The sequence below is a fragment of the Lupinus angustifolius genome, chromosome LG07 (genome assembly GCF_001865875.1).
Source record: "Lupinus angustifolius cultivar Tanjil chromosome LG07, LupAngTanjil_v1.0, whole genome shotgun sequence".
In the NCBI taxonomy this organism is placed as follows: domain Eukaryota; kingdom Viridiplantae; phylum Streptophyta; class Magnoliopsida; order Fabales; family Fabaceae; genus Lupinus; species Lupinus angustifolius.
This window is the reverse complement of record NC_032015.1, coordinates 4,142,287-4,158,728: the sequence shown is the minus strand read 5'-3', so window position 1 is coordinate 4,158,728 and position 16,442 is coordinate 4,142,287. Positions and strand designations below refer to the sequence as shown.

At 30.5% G+C, this 16,442-nt stretch overlaps 2 protein-coding genes across 2 annotated transcripts; one reads left to right on the top strand and one right to left on the bottom strand.

The window, feature by feature from the left end:
* LOC109352331 (trafficking protein particle complex subunit 3-like) lies at positions 2,877 to 5,642 on the bottom strand. The gene is made up of 5 exons (XM_019594265.1): positions 5,516 to 5,642; positions 5,281 to 5,378; positions 5,014 to 5,113; positions 3,844 to 4,026; positions 2,877 to 3,229 (listed from the first exon to the last, which is right to left on the bottom strand). Exons 1-5 carry the CDS (start codon positions 5,570 to 5,572, stop codon positions 3,107 to 3,109), a joined length of 561 nt encoding a protein of 186 aa, XP_019449810.1. The 5' UTR covers positions 5,573 to 5,642; the 3' UTR covers positions 2,877 to 3,106.
* LOC109351883 (thiamine thiazole synthase 2, chloroplastic-like) lies at positions 9,609 to 12,186 on the top strand. The gene is made up of 3 exons (XM_019593558.1): positions 9,609 to 10,070; positions 10,945 to 11,433; positions 11,874 to 12,186. The coding sequence occupies exons 1-3, from the start codon at positions 9,612 to 9,614 to the stop codon at positions 12,030 to 12,032; spliced, it is 1,107 nt and encodes a 368-aa protein (XP_019449103.1). The 5' UTR covers positions 9,609 to 9,611; the 3' UTR covers positions 12,033 to 12,186.

Below are 16,442 nucleotides of genomic sequence, written 5' to 3'. Positions count from 1 at the left end.
AATACAGTGCCTTTCTTCTTAAACTCGAGTTCTGTTCAGACATGACAAATATATAGTAAATAAATGGATAAATTAACCATAAATTATTGATTTATACTAACAAGAAGATCAGATATAACATTTATTTAGATATGACTATCAAAGTATATATACACAAATATACATGTATACCATTTAAAAGTATATATGACTATTCAAAAATGCTACCCTTATATTTGTCCCTTTGCACCAACCGTGTTACGTTACAAAACAAATTTTTTGAAGTGTTCCCCCTCTATATATATAATAATTTAATATTTTACTATTTATAGAAGAGATGTAATAAGTAAACTTTATTCTTCTCACCTTCCATATTTTTTCCAGTAAAGAAATGTCTAAATTCTTGTTCTTTGCCACCATTCGGGATTTGTAGCTCCAATCTGAAATACTGTACCAAATAAACAATATTTAGGATGTAGCATTTTAATTTCACAAACAAATTTGCTGAATAGTATATTTAATCCACTTATTTTTAGTTTAAGATTTCTTATTCTTCTTCTATATAAGGTCGTATATGTCCTCTTTGCAATAAGAGGACATACATCCATGCAAGGAAACAAAGATTTTATTAATTACGCATGCAAATTATTTTCTATTAAATTCTAATACTAGTGCTTAGTTATGATCTACAAAATGAAAACCCTTTAATATAAAATTACTTAAAATCATGTTTTGTTGTTTGAAGTCCAATATCACACATATATTATAATATAATGGAATAAGAAATAATAATGGAATAACAAACCGAGAACTCTGTCCATCCTACACTCGAGTCTTCGGAGTCTACACAGCTAGCAGTCTCCACTGGTTTCTTTTGTTTTCTTTTTCCACAGCAAAATTTCATATTTCCTTTACTTTATGAGCTATATTCTCTTTGATTTTTGTGACTTTGATGTGCTAACCCTAAGCTCTGTCCAATATATATAGTAATGGTAGAGACACTCATGATAAAAAAATAAATAAATTATATCGCATGTGAGATATTCAAAAGATTGTATCTCATGTATTCATGTTAATTAAGAATATCACTATTTATGAGCATGTTTTCTCATTTAAGACTTAATTTTTTACACAATCTAATATTGCAGCATTTAACATGACCTTATTGTGGAATAATTTGTGTCATAGAATATTATTTATTTATTAATAATTGATTTACAAGTTACTTATGTGGTGACATTGGGATAATTAGTGAGAGAGGTTTGAGAATTTATTATATTCTTCATCTTTACTAATTTGTCTTTATTGAGTATGGAGCATGTTTTTTCTCTTCAATTTAAAGATTTTGTTCAAAGAAATAAAATTTGTTATTGTCTTGAAAATGTAAATCTTGTAAAAAGTTACAATATCCACAATTTATATTACAAATAAATTATATGAATTTGCCCACTTTTAGTTTCTTTCTCATATTAGCTGATTGTGACACAATCATTAATATATATTTAATTAGATAATTTTAGATTCATTTTCAATATACTTATATTACTCTTTATAGTTAATAATTAGACACATGCTTTTTTTAAAAACAAATTTCCACCATAATTATTCTGGGAAGGATTGAGGGGAGATATTCTCTTCTTTAATCAAAATCAGATTTCTTCTTATTTTTCCCACAATAATAATATTTCAAATTAAAATTCGAAATTAATAATTTCCTTAATTAGAAAATTTCGACTGAGGTGTTTTTAGATTACATGATATCCTAGAAAATATCCTTATTATTCTAAAATAGCCCAATAAATTTTATTAGACCAAAAATTAATTGTACCCTGAGCCGATAAGAAATAATTATTTGTCCCTAAGAATTTAAAGGGAGCATGTATAAGATGGTGTATCACTCTGTTACCACTAATTGTGATTGATTGGAAAAATATATTTAACTTAAAAATTTAATAATTAAGTATTTTTTGATCTATCGTAAATAGTAATGCATGAAGTAATACATTATTTTGGGACAGAGGATATCCTCCCGAATTTAAAATTAACCAAAAACCTCTTTTTTGGCATAAAATATTTAGTCATTCTAAAAATTCTACCGTATTATCTACGAATAAGTAAAAACAATCTTTTAAATATTTATAAAAGTATAAAAATATATTATATGCTCAATTTTATTAGGAAAACAAAATTTATGGTTATTTTGCCACGTGTTTTTTAGAAGAATAGAATCCTTCTATAATTATAGTAAATGACCATTGAATTACTTAAAACCCATTTTTATTTTTATTAAAAAAAGAAAACAAAAACCAGAGATAAAAAGGGAAAAAATCATCACTTGTTATCCTTAATTTATTTTGATTGTAATTATTATTGTATTTATATGAAACTAGTTTAATTTGATCTGATTTACATATTTTCATATTGTAAACTCTAATTTATTTTTTAATCAAATTAGTATGAAATCAAATCTATAATGATTTAATTTTTTTTACAACCTTAAGAAAAAAATAATTTTGTTAAAATTACTTTTGAATTATTTTGGACTAGATAAAATTGGATGTTGAAATGAGATACGCAAATAAGTGGTAGTATATGATGATTAATATTATATACCTAAGCTCATGGGTACAAAATATGAGGGTAATATTTCTTAATATCATTCGTCATTCATTTGCATTACTTATATTTAAAAATATGATGATTAAGTATGAACAATGAATAATGATATAATAACAGTGTAAAAACTCAATACATACATCTTTTTCTCTTAAATATTAGGCAACCACAAAAGGACAGGATATAAGGCTTGAAAGATCAGGTTAAATTATGAAATATGTTTTGCCAATAAACATTTTATAGGTGAAACATCTGTATCAAGTCCATAATAACAAAAAATGGGGAAGAAAATAATAACTACTTCAGAAATCTAGAGAACTCCCAGAAATCAGCATAGATCACAGTTCCTTGTCAGTGCCAGACAGTACCATAATACTGATATGATCAAAGATTTTCTCTTGCATTTAAAGTTTCATCAAAATACACAGCACTAACCAGACAGATGATAACCTAATACTAGGGAAAAGATGAAATAACACAAAAAAAATATACTGCATTACAAAACATAATGTTACTCATCATCCTTGTATGGATACTCTTCTGAAACTTGCTTGAGAAGTTTTACCTGCAACTCAAACACATCATCACCCCGAAGCACATCGCGTATCCAAGTGACCTCAGTCTTCATTGACACCTGAATGTGTAGATGTATAGGAGCCATGATGATAAATAGAAGAATGAAACATAGGGTAGAAAATAACGTTTAAGCATCACCATGACACTCAATGCCCCACAAATATCACATGAAACATAAGATTGCATGTTGTGCCACATTTTTTCCAATTAAATTAGATTGAGTGTAGTGATAATGGTTTAGAGTTTAGACAAGCTAAAATTGCTTTACATGTGGAAAATTTCAAGTTAAGCATCATTTCTACATCTCTACAAAAGGGGTTGAGCCGTTGAGCAAACAAATAGTATTCAGTTTACTGAGTGATTTATAAAGAAGAGAAATGACACGGCAGAAAGCAAGAATAGATAATAAAAAATTCCCCCTCCCATTTACAGATCTATCAGAGAAAAAACACTTCAGTAATCTATTTCATATTTGAGCAAAACCCTCAAATGCTTTCAGAAGCCAACACTGGATAGCTTCATCAAACAGATTATTATATTTTCTTAGTTTCCAAGTGTTGAAAATGAAAACAAAACCTGATAAAAAAAATAGCATTGATTACATTGAACTTCTATTAAGTAGGAGTAATATTCAAATCTCAAATGTGATAACAATTAGGAACAAAAACTTACCATCTCCAAGGCTCCTCTTATGACGCCACTTAAGATGTTGCAGTAATACAGACCTTGACAGTTGTCAGGAAGCTCAACAAAGTCTACCAAAGGATTATCATCCAAAACAATACTACAACATGTCCCATCAGCATCCCAGTTGGTCACAGATGCAGTAACACCAAGAAACATTTTAAAACCAACCTGTATAGCACCGGAAATAAATGTGGATAAAGAACTATTAAGGTTGATATAAATAGAAAGTTTCCTTCTGCTTTAAAATTTAAACATGATTTACTAGTAATACAATTAATTAAAAAACAAACAAAAAAATGCTGATCAGACAACCAAGAAGTAGTGTATTGCACTTGCACAGCATACTCTCCTAAACATTGTACCAACCAAGATGTGTAACAGTCACCAAACTGTTATACACCGAAATTAAACATCAATAGCTCAAAGCAACTGTATCATGTGACAAAAGCCAGCGACATCTGATTGAACAGATTGCAAAGGAACTCTTATAACAATTGGCAAAAGCGAGTTAATATCGACTTAATAGTCGGTGATGAAAAACCTAGGTTGAAAAGTGATGTGATATGAAAAGCTGATCATCATCCTTAATGAATCCATGGGTTTGGTCAAGTGGACAAGGAAGGGAATATATACAAAGGAAGGACACTGTCATTGTATCAAATATTTGAGTGCTTGATAGCTCAGTTAGATAAAATTTTACTACTTATCAAATATGTTATAATGAAATAGGTGGGGAAGAACTATTACAAAAATAAATTATAACCTTTTCATTAAGCCACAAATTTTGAATAGGTTCATTGATAAAAGAATCTCATCTAGCTCAAGTAGCAAGTTTGGTATCCTTGCAGGCTACACACATTCCTACTTAAGAAACAAACTTACTTAACTGTTAAATTAATAACATTGTCCTACAGCAAAAACCACTCAAAGCTATGTCCAAAACTTTAACAATGGAAATCTCCACCATAACTCCATAAGTAAAAAGAAAACCAATACAACCATGATCACATTGAGCAACCAAAATCTCTAAAGAAAATAAACCAAAATGAAAGAATTACTAATATAGCAAACTAAGTGGATACTGCACAAAAACAACAGATTAAATGAAGTAGCAGAAAATCTCAGGCATTTCTTTCCCAACATGTAAATTGATACCTTTGCAATTATATCAGTCGTCTCTTTGAAATCAACGCACTTTGAGACATTAGATTTAGCCAAAAACTCATCAATCAAACGGATTCCAATATTATAACCCCTGTAAAAAACAAATTAAATTAATGAATATAATTATATAAATAGACACTGAATCAGCGAACCAGAAAACCCCCAATTAGACATATAAGTTCAAATTCAACGACAACAAATAATAATTCTAGATATTGATATTAACAGAACTGAAAAAAAGAAGATTCTAAACTTCACATTTGATCAAGCTGCTTGTTAACCTCATCAACCTCTTCCAGATCGGTAAGCAATTGACGCACGATCGCACCATACGTCAAAGTAAACAGTTCCGCATTCTGCACAATCCAACTATGAAGTGAATAACGATTTCATTAACATCAATAAAAAATTGTATGGGAAATTCGGTTGAGATTAATTTCCGTAATTTTCTCGAAAAAATGAAACATCAAATGAGATGCTTTTGTTTAGTTACCACACGTTCAACGCTGGCGAATATTGCATCTCCGGATCGAGGAGCAACGGGAGCCATTGACGGAGTTCACTCAACTTTCTCTGCGATTGAGGGAACTAGAGAAACGAGATGCGAATTGGGCTCTTGAATCAAGGTCTATCTAAGCCCACAGGCCAATAGCGGGCTTTATTTGTTGGGCAGACATTACCTATACGGCTATACCCCACAGGCCAATAGCTAGCGGGCTTTCCTTCCTTCTTACTGTTGTTATTTTTTGCTTATCAGGCCCGTATGTGCCACAAAATATATGTCAAGTATCTAACTTAGGAAGATATTTTTAGGCTTTTTTCCCCTCACATGTATCCTCACACCAAAGACAATCATGTCTGGGCCAAGAATATCTACAGGTATGTGAGACTATATTTAACCTGACCTAATCAATATCCGATAATGAAACATGTCGAACTACTTATTTTGATAGTTTTTACCTCTCCTTTTCATTCAAAGATGAGTTTTCTTAGGATTTGTTTCTAAGTTTAATTTTAGAGGGAAAATGAAAGTTTCTTAGTCATGAAATATACTTATGAGATGAGTCTAGACTCTTTTATTTAATTTATTTTCTCTCTAAAACTTAACTCTAAAAAAAACTCTTAAAAACTTAAAAAATATCTGAAGGGAGATTTATCTCTACCAATAAAACATTTATCATACACACTATAAGTATCAAACTCCTATCTCATACTTAATAATTCAATCATACACCAATGTGTTGAGTCTAGGGATGTAACTTACTTTTGTAATTTTAAGGTTTTGTTTAATTATCTTGAAGTGGTGTGTGGTAGGAGCATATACTCACAATTAAAACATATTTGGGTATTTAAATCTTAATGGTCGATCCTAAATTCCTGATAGATAGTTTGAGCAAAAATTTAAGGTAGAACAGTAAGAAGTATAAAATATTTCATTATTAGAAAATAAAAGAGAATAATATTGACAACCAAATTGGAAAAAAAACATATACTTTAGTTGAGAAATATAAGAATGGTGAATGCGCTAAAGTTTCAAGTTTCACTTTATTATATTAATATTAATGGTCAAAAACTATTTGTTTTCAATGAATCACTTCAACAATAAAAGTTTAACTTAGTAGACGTATCACGCTATAATCTAATCATTGTCTACATAGAAAAAGATTCTATGGTTGCTAAGAGAATATATGGATATGTGTGTGCAAATAAAGAAGTTATCATATATGGATATGCAACTAATTTCAGGTAAATTCAAATACTAGTTGAAGCCAGCTGTTTGGCCTATATATGGCAATGGGGTGGATTGGGATCGGGACTCAAACCCGAAATTCAAAATTCGAATTCGAACCCAAATTCAACGGTATTGAAAATAAAGATATCATCCTTGAATCTATCGGATTTCGGGTAACCCAAATCCAAAAAAACCCAAAAACAATAAAATGTACTAAGGAAAGTATGTTATGGTTATTGTTTCATTTTTCTTTAGCATTCATATTTTTCTTGTCTTATTTCATTTCTTTTATGTTTGAAGAGTTAATAAAATAAAATTAAAAATTAAAAATAATGGACATATGATATAACTTTCAATTTTAAATTAAATTACATTAATTCGGGTGAATTCAGTGTAAGGTAAGGCTTTCTGTTATTGATATTTGATTTTAATAAGAAATATTATTTACTTAGAAAGGATAATTCCTCTGACATAAAAGTACTGAAAACCATAACATACTTCAGAGAGTTAAACCAATAATTGTTTGTCTTACTGTTGATACTTGCTTTGTTTTTAAGATGTCTCACCTTTTTCGTTAAGCAAAAAGATTTTTTTATTTATATGTGTACAGAGGTACAAAGAAATTACAAGATATTACAAAAGTTTTGTAACAGAGCAAATAAAATATAAAATTGAGATTAATTCCTGACACACACCATAAGTTATTGAGTACTTTTTATTACGAGTAAAAAGTAAAATAAAATTTGTGAATATTTCTTATTATTTAATCAAGACATAAAACCTTATTTATAGTACATGAATATGTAATAAATTTATCTAAACAAACTAATAAAACACGGGAGCACATCTGCTGTCCCACACTTTGTACCACTCCATGTATCATGGATTTATGATTGGTCGGAAAAATATTTAATAATTAAATTTTAACTTCAATATATTTTTTCTGACCAATCATAAACTCATGGTACATGGAGTGGCACAAAGTGTGACAACAGATGTGTACCCATAAAACACATGTGTAAAATGTGGTAACTTTGTTCTTCAATAGTCCCCTCAAGTTGGAGGGTAAATGACAATGACTCCAGCTTGATAATTCAATTTGATATCACGACAATGTAATGGATCAGAATCTCGATCCTAACGTGATTGAATTTTCTTAATCACTTGATCTTCTTGTTGTTGATGATATTTGTGATTCTTTCTATGACTTCTCTTTGGAAAGATATTGTTGCATCTTTTTCTTTCTATCTTTCTTTTTTAGGAATGAGTTGTTCTTGTGGCATATTATGAAACTGCAACATCAAGAGGTAGAACTACCAATAATAATGCTACTTTTGAACAAGAATGTGTCATTTTTCATAAAGCAATAGAAGAGTAACTTGGTTGTTTATTCTTGCCTTTTTTCCAGAAATGTTTTATCTCTTCACAAACTTCTCTCCTTCATGTTGAATTGTTGACGATGATTCATTGTTGAGTCTTGGAAGAGAAAGATAATAATGCTCCTAGAACCAAGAAAGATAAGAAAGAAATGCTCAAAGAAGAAAGAAATAGAAAGATAATAATTATTATAAAATACACAGCAGTAACCAAAGTTTAAAGATTCGAAAGCGAAAGCGTAAAATAAAATTTATAAATATTTCTCATTATTTAGTCAAGACATAAGACCTTATTTAATTCATCAATTCACTGTCATACTTTCACTTTCACCGATTCAATAATGTGATTTATAGAAGTCTCCGTGAATTGAAGAGAAGTCTCACCTAACTCTATGAAGAACAAAGTTGTAGGCTTGTAGCAAACTATTAAAGATGCTCTTATGGATGGTGGGTTAGAGTCTTATTCCCAACTATTCTGAATTGAATGATCCAACTAGGGCCAACCACTTTCGGCATAATGGAAGAAGTGTTTGCCACTTATTTACCGAATACCTTTTTTGATAACAGTGGATCGATGTATAACATCAAATTTTATCTACTAACACCATATTAATTAACTACATGGTAATCTTTTTCATGGCATCACACACTCTATAGAGATCTTCATGCAAATAAAAGACTATCCAAAAAATCCACCATAATGACTCATCTATCAAGAAAGATACAAAAGATGAAAAAACTGGACAGAATCATACCTAAGGTGGCCTGATAGTAAAGAGATAAGACTTAATGAATGAAATGTAGAAGATTGTGAGTTTGAGTGCACCATCAATAAAAATGGGGAGTTATAAGATGATTTGATGACTTTGATTATTAGGATAAAAGAGCAAAATGCTAACATACTAACAATTACTCATAAAAATAATAATCTAAAAAGATTTAGTTTTTGAAAGCTACCTTCACGATTTCTAATAATGGAGAAACGACCCCATCAAAAGCATATAACTTTAATATTACCATCCGTGATCCATGGTTACGTATATCGTGACAAAAGATGAAAGCTTCTGGTCGCTAATGATCACAAAATGCTTATGAAAAATAGAAATTGATGGCACCCATCGTTGTCCCATGACAAACAAAGCAGACTATAGAGCCAGACCCACATGAACTTTGGCTAAAGCTTTGCATTAACGAGTGATGATTTTGGACCACAGTAGAAGCCACTTGTTCTTTATAATTCTGATGCATGTGGATGCCACTTGTATTTAATACATAATAATCCAGAATGAGTTCATCATTATAGATTTATAGGACCATATTTAATACATAATAATCCACTTGTTCTTTATAATCACAAGTTTTTATTATGTATGAAATTTCAATGTTTACATTAAAATATTTTAATTTCTCTCCATAACATTCTCCATTATTGGAGGGATCTCCCCCATTCTCTTCCTTATATATACCTTCTCATCCATTCTATGCATACAATTAATACAACCCATACTCACATTACTTCACTCTCACTAATGGCAACCATGGCTTCCACTATCATCAAAACCCCAACAAACCCTTCTCCCCTCTTCCAAAAATCATCATTCCATGGCACCCCAACCACCCTTCGCCCTCTTCCCTCCAAACCCCACGCCTCCGCACGTGTGTCCATGTCAGCATCTCAATCTCCACCACCCTACAACCTTAACTCCTTCACCTTCGAGCCCATTAAAGAATCCATTGTCTCACGTGAGATGACACGTAGGTACATGACAGACATGGTCACCTACGCTGACACCGACGTTGTTGTCGTAGGTGCTGGTTCCGCTGGGTTGACATGTGCCTATGAGCTCAGTAAGAACCCTAACGTTCAGGTTGCGATCATCGAACAATCCGTTAGCCCTGGTGGCGGCGCTTGGCTCGGTGGCCAACTATTCTCTGCCATGGTAATCCATTCACTTTGGTTGCTACTGTTAACAAGATTGAATATCTCATCAAATAAACCCAGATTTATTTTTCTTGTTATTATGGACCCTGGATTTTAATTATCTTTTCATTGAAGAAACTTATATATATAAGGTCAAATTAATGGGATTAAAATAATAATAATTTAATATGTGTACTTCAAAAAGGACGTAAATAAATTTAAACTGATCCAGATTTGAAGGGACTAAAATACCAAAAGAGTTGTAATTAGTGTATATTTAATTTAATTAAAATTATTTAGATATAAATATCTTAGATCTTAACTTTTAAGAGCATAAGATCGGAAGTAAAGATTTAATTTATGAGAAATTATGTAGGAATAATATTAATTTTTAAAAAAATACTGCTTGTATTTTATTTTATTTTTTGTTTTTATTGGGTGTTGCAGTGTAAGCCGTTGACTGTTTCTGAGAGTGGAACTAGATGATGGGTGACGATTATGTTTGATAACGGAACCTAAATTAGTTCCAAATTAATTCACTTGTCATTTTATCTTATAAAAATTATATTGTATACTATTTGGTAAGTTTCATCAACATCTAAAATTAGACATTTTAATATAACAATTTTTTATAACACCTTATTGATTGGTTGGAGAAGCTAATAGTTGAAAAAACACCATAATCTAACATTTATAAAATAAAAGGAAAAAAGAAATTATCCACCATAATAGAGAAGATATTGATTCCTTAAATTGATTGGACCTTAACCAGATTTACTGATTGTGTCTTTTGTTTTAAAAGTTACTACCTTATATTAATTATACATCAATTAATATAACACGTGTCATAATTAATAAGGAATATGTTGTAAAGTTGTAATTGTTGGATGTAGGTTGTCCGAAAGCCAGCACATCGGTTCCTAGACGAGATTGACGTTGAATATGATGAGATGGACAATTACGTAGTGATTAAGCATGCTGCTCTATTCACTTCTACCATCATGAGCAAGCTTCTCGCTAGGCCTAACGTGAAGCTCTTCAATGCTGTGGCTGCTGAGGATTTAATCGTCAAGAATGGGAAAGTTGGTGGTGTTGTTACTAATTGGGCATTGGTATCAATGAACCACGATACTCAATCATGCATGGACCCAAATGTTATGGAAGCGAAGGTGGTGGTGTCTTCTTGTGGCCATGATGGTCCTTTTGGAGCGACTGGGGTAAAGAGGCTTAAGAGTATTGGCCTCATTGATGCTGTGCCTGGAATGAAGGCTCTTGATATGAACACTGCTGAAGATGCCATTGTTAGACTCACTAGGGAGGTGGTGCCTGGAATGATTGTTACTGGGATGGAGGTTGCTGAGATTGATGGTGCTCCAAGAATGGTAAATTTGCACTCTTTTTTTAGTATTCAAACAGAAACTATTTCTCAATTTTACATACCATGCTTACTAACTTACAACTAGTTGGGTCCAGCACACAGGACTGAAGAAATTTAAATCATTAATGGGACAACTTTCTTTAGAAGGGGCTCTAGGCCCACTCTGCTAATGTTTACCAACTCATTATGACCATGCCATCTACCTTGTCCTTTTGCAATGTTTCTTTTTGCTACTTTACTTCAATACAATTATTTGTATACAAATTTGATACATTTAATAATTAGAGGAATATCAAATAATTTATTTCAGAGGAAAAACTTTAAAAAATCTTTACTTACATTTTTAACTTGGGCTTTTTATACAATAAAATGACTAATTTTCATATTTGTGTGATTCAGAATGATGAGTTATGCTTGGTTTTTGATGTACTGATGAAAATGCAGGGTCCAACGTTTGGAGCAATGATGATATCAGGGCAGAAGGCAGCCCATCTAGCATTGAGGTCACTGGGACTTCCAAATGCTTTAGATCAAGTAGTAGGAAATATCTACCCTGATCTTGTTCTAGCTGCTGCTGAATCTTCTGAAATTGTTGATGCTTAAATGTTTTATTCTAGTGATTTCCCCCCAGCCAGAAATAATACTTGTTTTAGTTAACAAGCTTAAATAGATGTTGTTGTTGGACTGTAATCATAGGCTGGTTTATGTGAATATGTTTGAGGTTTTGTTAATTAATAATATCAATCTTGTGTTTCCAAAGATGCTTTGCATTTTAGATGGCCCTATTCTCAGATTCTACAATAACATGATATAAAAAGAAAAGGTAACAACAAGGGTAAAAAAATATCAAACAATCTATTAATCAATTTGAATCCAATCATTATTTTAGTAAAACCTCTGTGCTTGAAACAAGAGTTATGCTCTATATGGTAAATTGCTAAGAGGTAAGGGAAATATAATAAGTTAATAAAATATATCTTCTTATTATGATATAACTTATCTCTTTAATTTTACTCAGTGTTTGACATGTGTTATATTTCCATTCATTCAAGAAAATTTCATTTTAAAATTTATTATAAAAGAAAAAATAAAATACATGTTAAACACTGAATGAATTTAAAGAAATACTTTATTATGGGTAGATTGTTAATATGTCAATACAAGATGATAAAAGGTAATTTGCTAAAGGTCTTATGATAGAATGTTGGGCCTAGAGCAAATGAACCCCGATCTAGTAGTTTATTAGAATTAATTAAATCCAATAGTTAATATAAATTATAACTCAAGAATATTCTAATTAGTGGGATCATGTCCAATTTTATGGTTAATCTTTCACTTTAGGATTTACCATTACTGTAAAAAATTGTATTTTTTACTATTCATGAGGCAATCAATGACATTGTATTAGTTTTTGTTATCTTCTTCAAAAGTATAAATAAGTTTGCTCAATGTTCTAGGCAGATTAAACGTACAAGCGCCGGCATTTGATTTTTAAGAATGCTTTAAGTGTAGAATAATTGCATTGCCAAAATTCTATCTCACGTGGAATAAACATATTAATAATTTGACTAAAAAAACTGGTTGTAGAGCATGAATGTATATATTTTTCGAAAGGTGGTAATAAATATTTCTCAATAAACAATGAATACGGTGGAGATTATGGACGACAAAAGAGGGAATATTTGGTTTGGTGTGAGAACAAAACAAAGGAAACTGAAATTTCCAATTATATCCATTTCATTGGAGTCTTTACTTCTTTAGGACTCAACGAAATGACTTGCTATTCATTATTGAAAATCTTCTCATTAAGCTGAACTTGCATTTTTGAAAATCTTCTAGACGAGAATCCTTATTTTTAATCAACTTAAAAGCCCTGAGTTTTTTATATTAAAATAGTCTCATTATTTTCTAATAATAACTTGATTAAATCACTTAGTAGTTCATATTTAAAAAAAAGTTAATTTGTAAAGTAAAGGTGTTTTTGCTTTTAAACTCATAAAAAAATGTATGTAAACTAGACCGATGCTATACTGACACAGCTAGAAAAAATAACTAGTTAATAGAATCGTCGATGGTTCTTATTTGAACTCATCAACTATCATTTGAGACACATAGTTAAAAAATTTTCAGGGGATTTTCCATATTTTTTAAATATACAAACATAAAATAGGTGTACCAAAAAAACAAACATAAAATAGGTGTGCCAAAAAAACAAACATAAAATAGGTGTGCCAAAAAAAACAAACATAAAATAGGATTCTGGTTGGTGTTTAAGCACAAAAAAAGGGAAAGATCAAGATCAAAACCTATGTAATGGATTCTTCTTTCTATATATATACATACAACTTGCATAATTGTCAGTTGTTTTCCACATAAAGGCATTATTTTTATTATTAAAAAAGTGAATACTTTAATCTTTATAAATCTATGCTTGTATCAAATTCACCCACAAAAAATTAAATGTACAAAAAAAATGGCCCACAAAATAAAATTTCAAATAAGTAACCAAAGATAGTGAATATGAAATACTTATTTGATTTATATTAAATATTTTTGAGATCATTTTTTTTCCGATTATCTAACAACCAAATTGTTTCATACAATTATTTTTTTAGTAGTGAGTAGTGGAAACACGTCTCCTTTGTGGATTCTTACTAAGTTATGTTTATTTCTTCATATATCTATCTATCTAATCTTTTTCAATCTTTTTGGGAACCAGATACCTTTGAAGCTCTCATGTTGGCATATTTTATTTTTCCTCAAGGAGCAAGCCTCCAAATTTGGCTGCAACAGTTGCACATAAACAACTCCATAATATAATACTACTTTACTTTAAAATTCCATGGCAAATTAAGAAAAAGCACTCACATGAGTTGTTATTAAGAATCTTAATTAAATTGGCTTAACCACAAGTAGTATAAATTAAGCAAGGGTTATGCACCTCTTAACCCATATCTGAGCTTAAACTTTTTTTAGAACCATACAACATACATACCCTTATAAACACTACATAGGCATGGGGAATGGAAACTCAAAAGGTTCAAAGTCAAAGGTACATCATGGGCAAAGAGCAAAGGTTGGTTCAAGTGAATTACTATCACACCATGTTCCTAGGGTAAAGACTGAGCCTGTGGTGGTGGTGGGTTTCCCAACTAATGAAGGCTCTTTGAGGTTGAAGGGACACTCAGAAGAAGAAGAACAATATGGTAAGAAATCATCATCATTACTTGATAATGATGACACTTTCACTGAGTTCATTAGACATGTTAAGTATAAAACCAGAAACTTCTCAAACATTGGTCGTGAGCAAAGCAACCCTGCACCAGAACCAGAACCAGAAACTAACAAATATAATGAAAACCAGAAGGACCAGTTTGATGATTTTATTAAGGTTTCTAAGAAGAAGTTGAAAACAACATCAAGGGTTGGGAAGAATAGTTCCTTCAGAGATTGAACTTGAGCCCAGTGACTTGGTGTATTACCACTATTACATGTTGTGCATGTGTTATATTCTACCTTGTTGTTGAGTTGAGTCCATAAAAATAAACCACATACTTTAGTTAAGGGGAATACCGATTAATTTAAGATTGGATGAGTGTGTAAAACATTATGATGATTTCATATTTGTACGTTTGAGTTTTTATATTACTACTGATATATATCTCCTTTTGCACCCCTTTTTGTGTGAAAATATAACTATTCTGCTGGAAGGACGCTCTAGCACTATGTTATACTCTTACCAGGTTTATAAGCAATTTGAATTCAAAGACTACATGCTATGAATCGATTTAAATTCAATAATTATTTTAGGTGAAACCTTTTCTGATGCATCAGAATTCAGATGGCATTACTTAAGGAACACTACTAATTCATATTTTTTTCTAAGCTTCATATACACAGATATATAGATTAAGAAAGTATTAAAGAATATTATATTTGGACAAGAACACCCATATTTATTTACCAATAGGAAAGAAAAAATAAATAATAAAAAAGATGATAAATGCCATTGATGAATGACAATAGAATTGGAAGAAGTTTCACTAACCTTGAAATTGTAAAATAATAAAATTCTTAAAACAAAATAAAAAAAAAACATAAGATAACAAAGGATGCGGAATGAGATGTACAAAAGTGGAATCAATTTCTTGAGAAATCATCATTGTTGGAGACAATTATTTTCTTAAACAATATCATATTCATTAGGGTACTTCTTAGTGATATATCATCTGTATCCATTCTTGTCTCATTTTTCTTCTTGGTCTAATGAAAAAGTGACATTTTATTAAAAAAATATATATTAAAACACAAAATAATATATTTGTATTACTTGAAGAAATTTTATTAGTTAAAAATATGATGATTAGTTAGAAATATGATGACACACCAGTTATAAGAAAGGTGATCCTCATTCCTCACTCTCACCCTCCCCTTCGATGATTGCATTTATATCTAGGGGTTTTCTAATGTGCTCTAAGCAAGGATACCAAGGTGGATAATCTTATATGGAAACTAAAAGTAACCTTTTTTGGTTCCACTTATATTTTCGCAGTGAAGACAATCATATCCGAGCTAAGAATATCCGCATATATGTTAGGCTAATTTTCTAAGCAAATATTTTTTTCCATCCACAAAACTCAAACACAAGAAAAAATACTACTTAAACTAACACCCGTTAGTAAAAGTATCCCTTTTAAATGTATTTAACAAACCATTTCGGCATGTAAATATTTTAACATGTTATATTTATTGAAAAAATATTTTTTGTGTAAATACTTTCATAAAAAAACGCCATAAAAATTGTGCACCTCACGGGCATCGCACACTAATGATGCCCACTAAACCGCAAAGTAAAAGCGAGATGATTGATGAAATATTTGAAGAAAAATAATCAGTTTTATTTTGCTGATAACAATTGCCTTTGATAATTTAAACTTTTAATTATGATCATATATAGAAGCTAAGTTGTTTTCTCATTGGCTTTGTCATGTTGAAAATTACATTGTTTTATGG

Bases quoted from the DNA above. Each gene is read 5' to 3' on its own strand.
- LOC109351883 (XM_019593558.1), top strand. From the start codon at position 9,612: ATGCATACAATTAATACAACCCATACTCACATTACTTCACTCTCACTA. The intron at 10,071-10,944 runs GTAATCCATTCA...TGTTGGATGTAG, and splicing joins GCCAACTATTCTCTGCCATG to GTTGTCCGAAAGCCAGCACA. The intron at 11,434-11,873 runs GTAAATTTGCAC...ATGAAAATGCAG, and splicing joins TTGATGGTGCTCCAAGAATG to GGTCCAACGTTTGGAGCAAT.
- LOC109352331 (XM_019594265.1), bottom strand. From the start codon at position 5,572: ATGGCTCCCGTTGCTCCTCGATCCGGAGATGCAATATTCGCCAGCGTT. The intron at 5,114-5,280 runs GTGAAGTTTAGA...TGTTTTTTACAG, and splicing joins AACAAGCAGCTTGATCAAAT to GGGTTATAATATTGGAATCC. The intron at 3,230-3,843 runs GTAAGTTTTTGT...CTACACATTCAG, and splicing joins TAAGAGGAGCCTTGGAGATG to GTGTCAATGAAGACTGAGGT.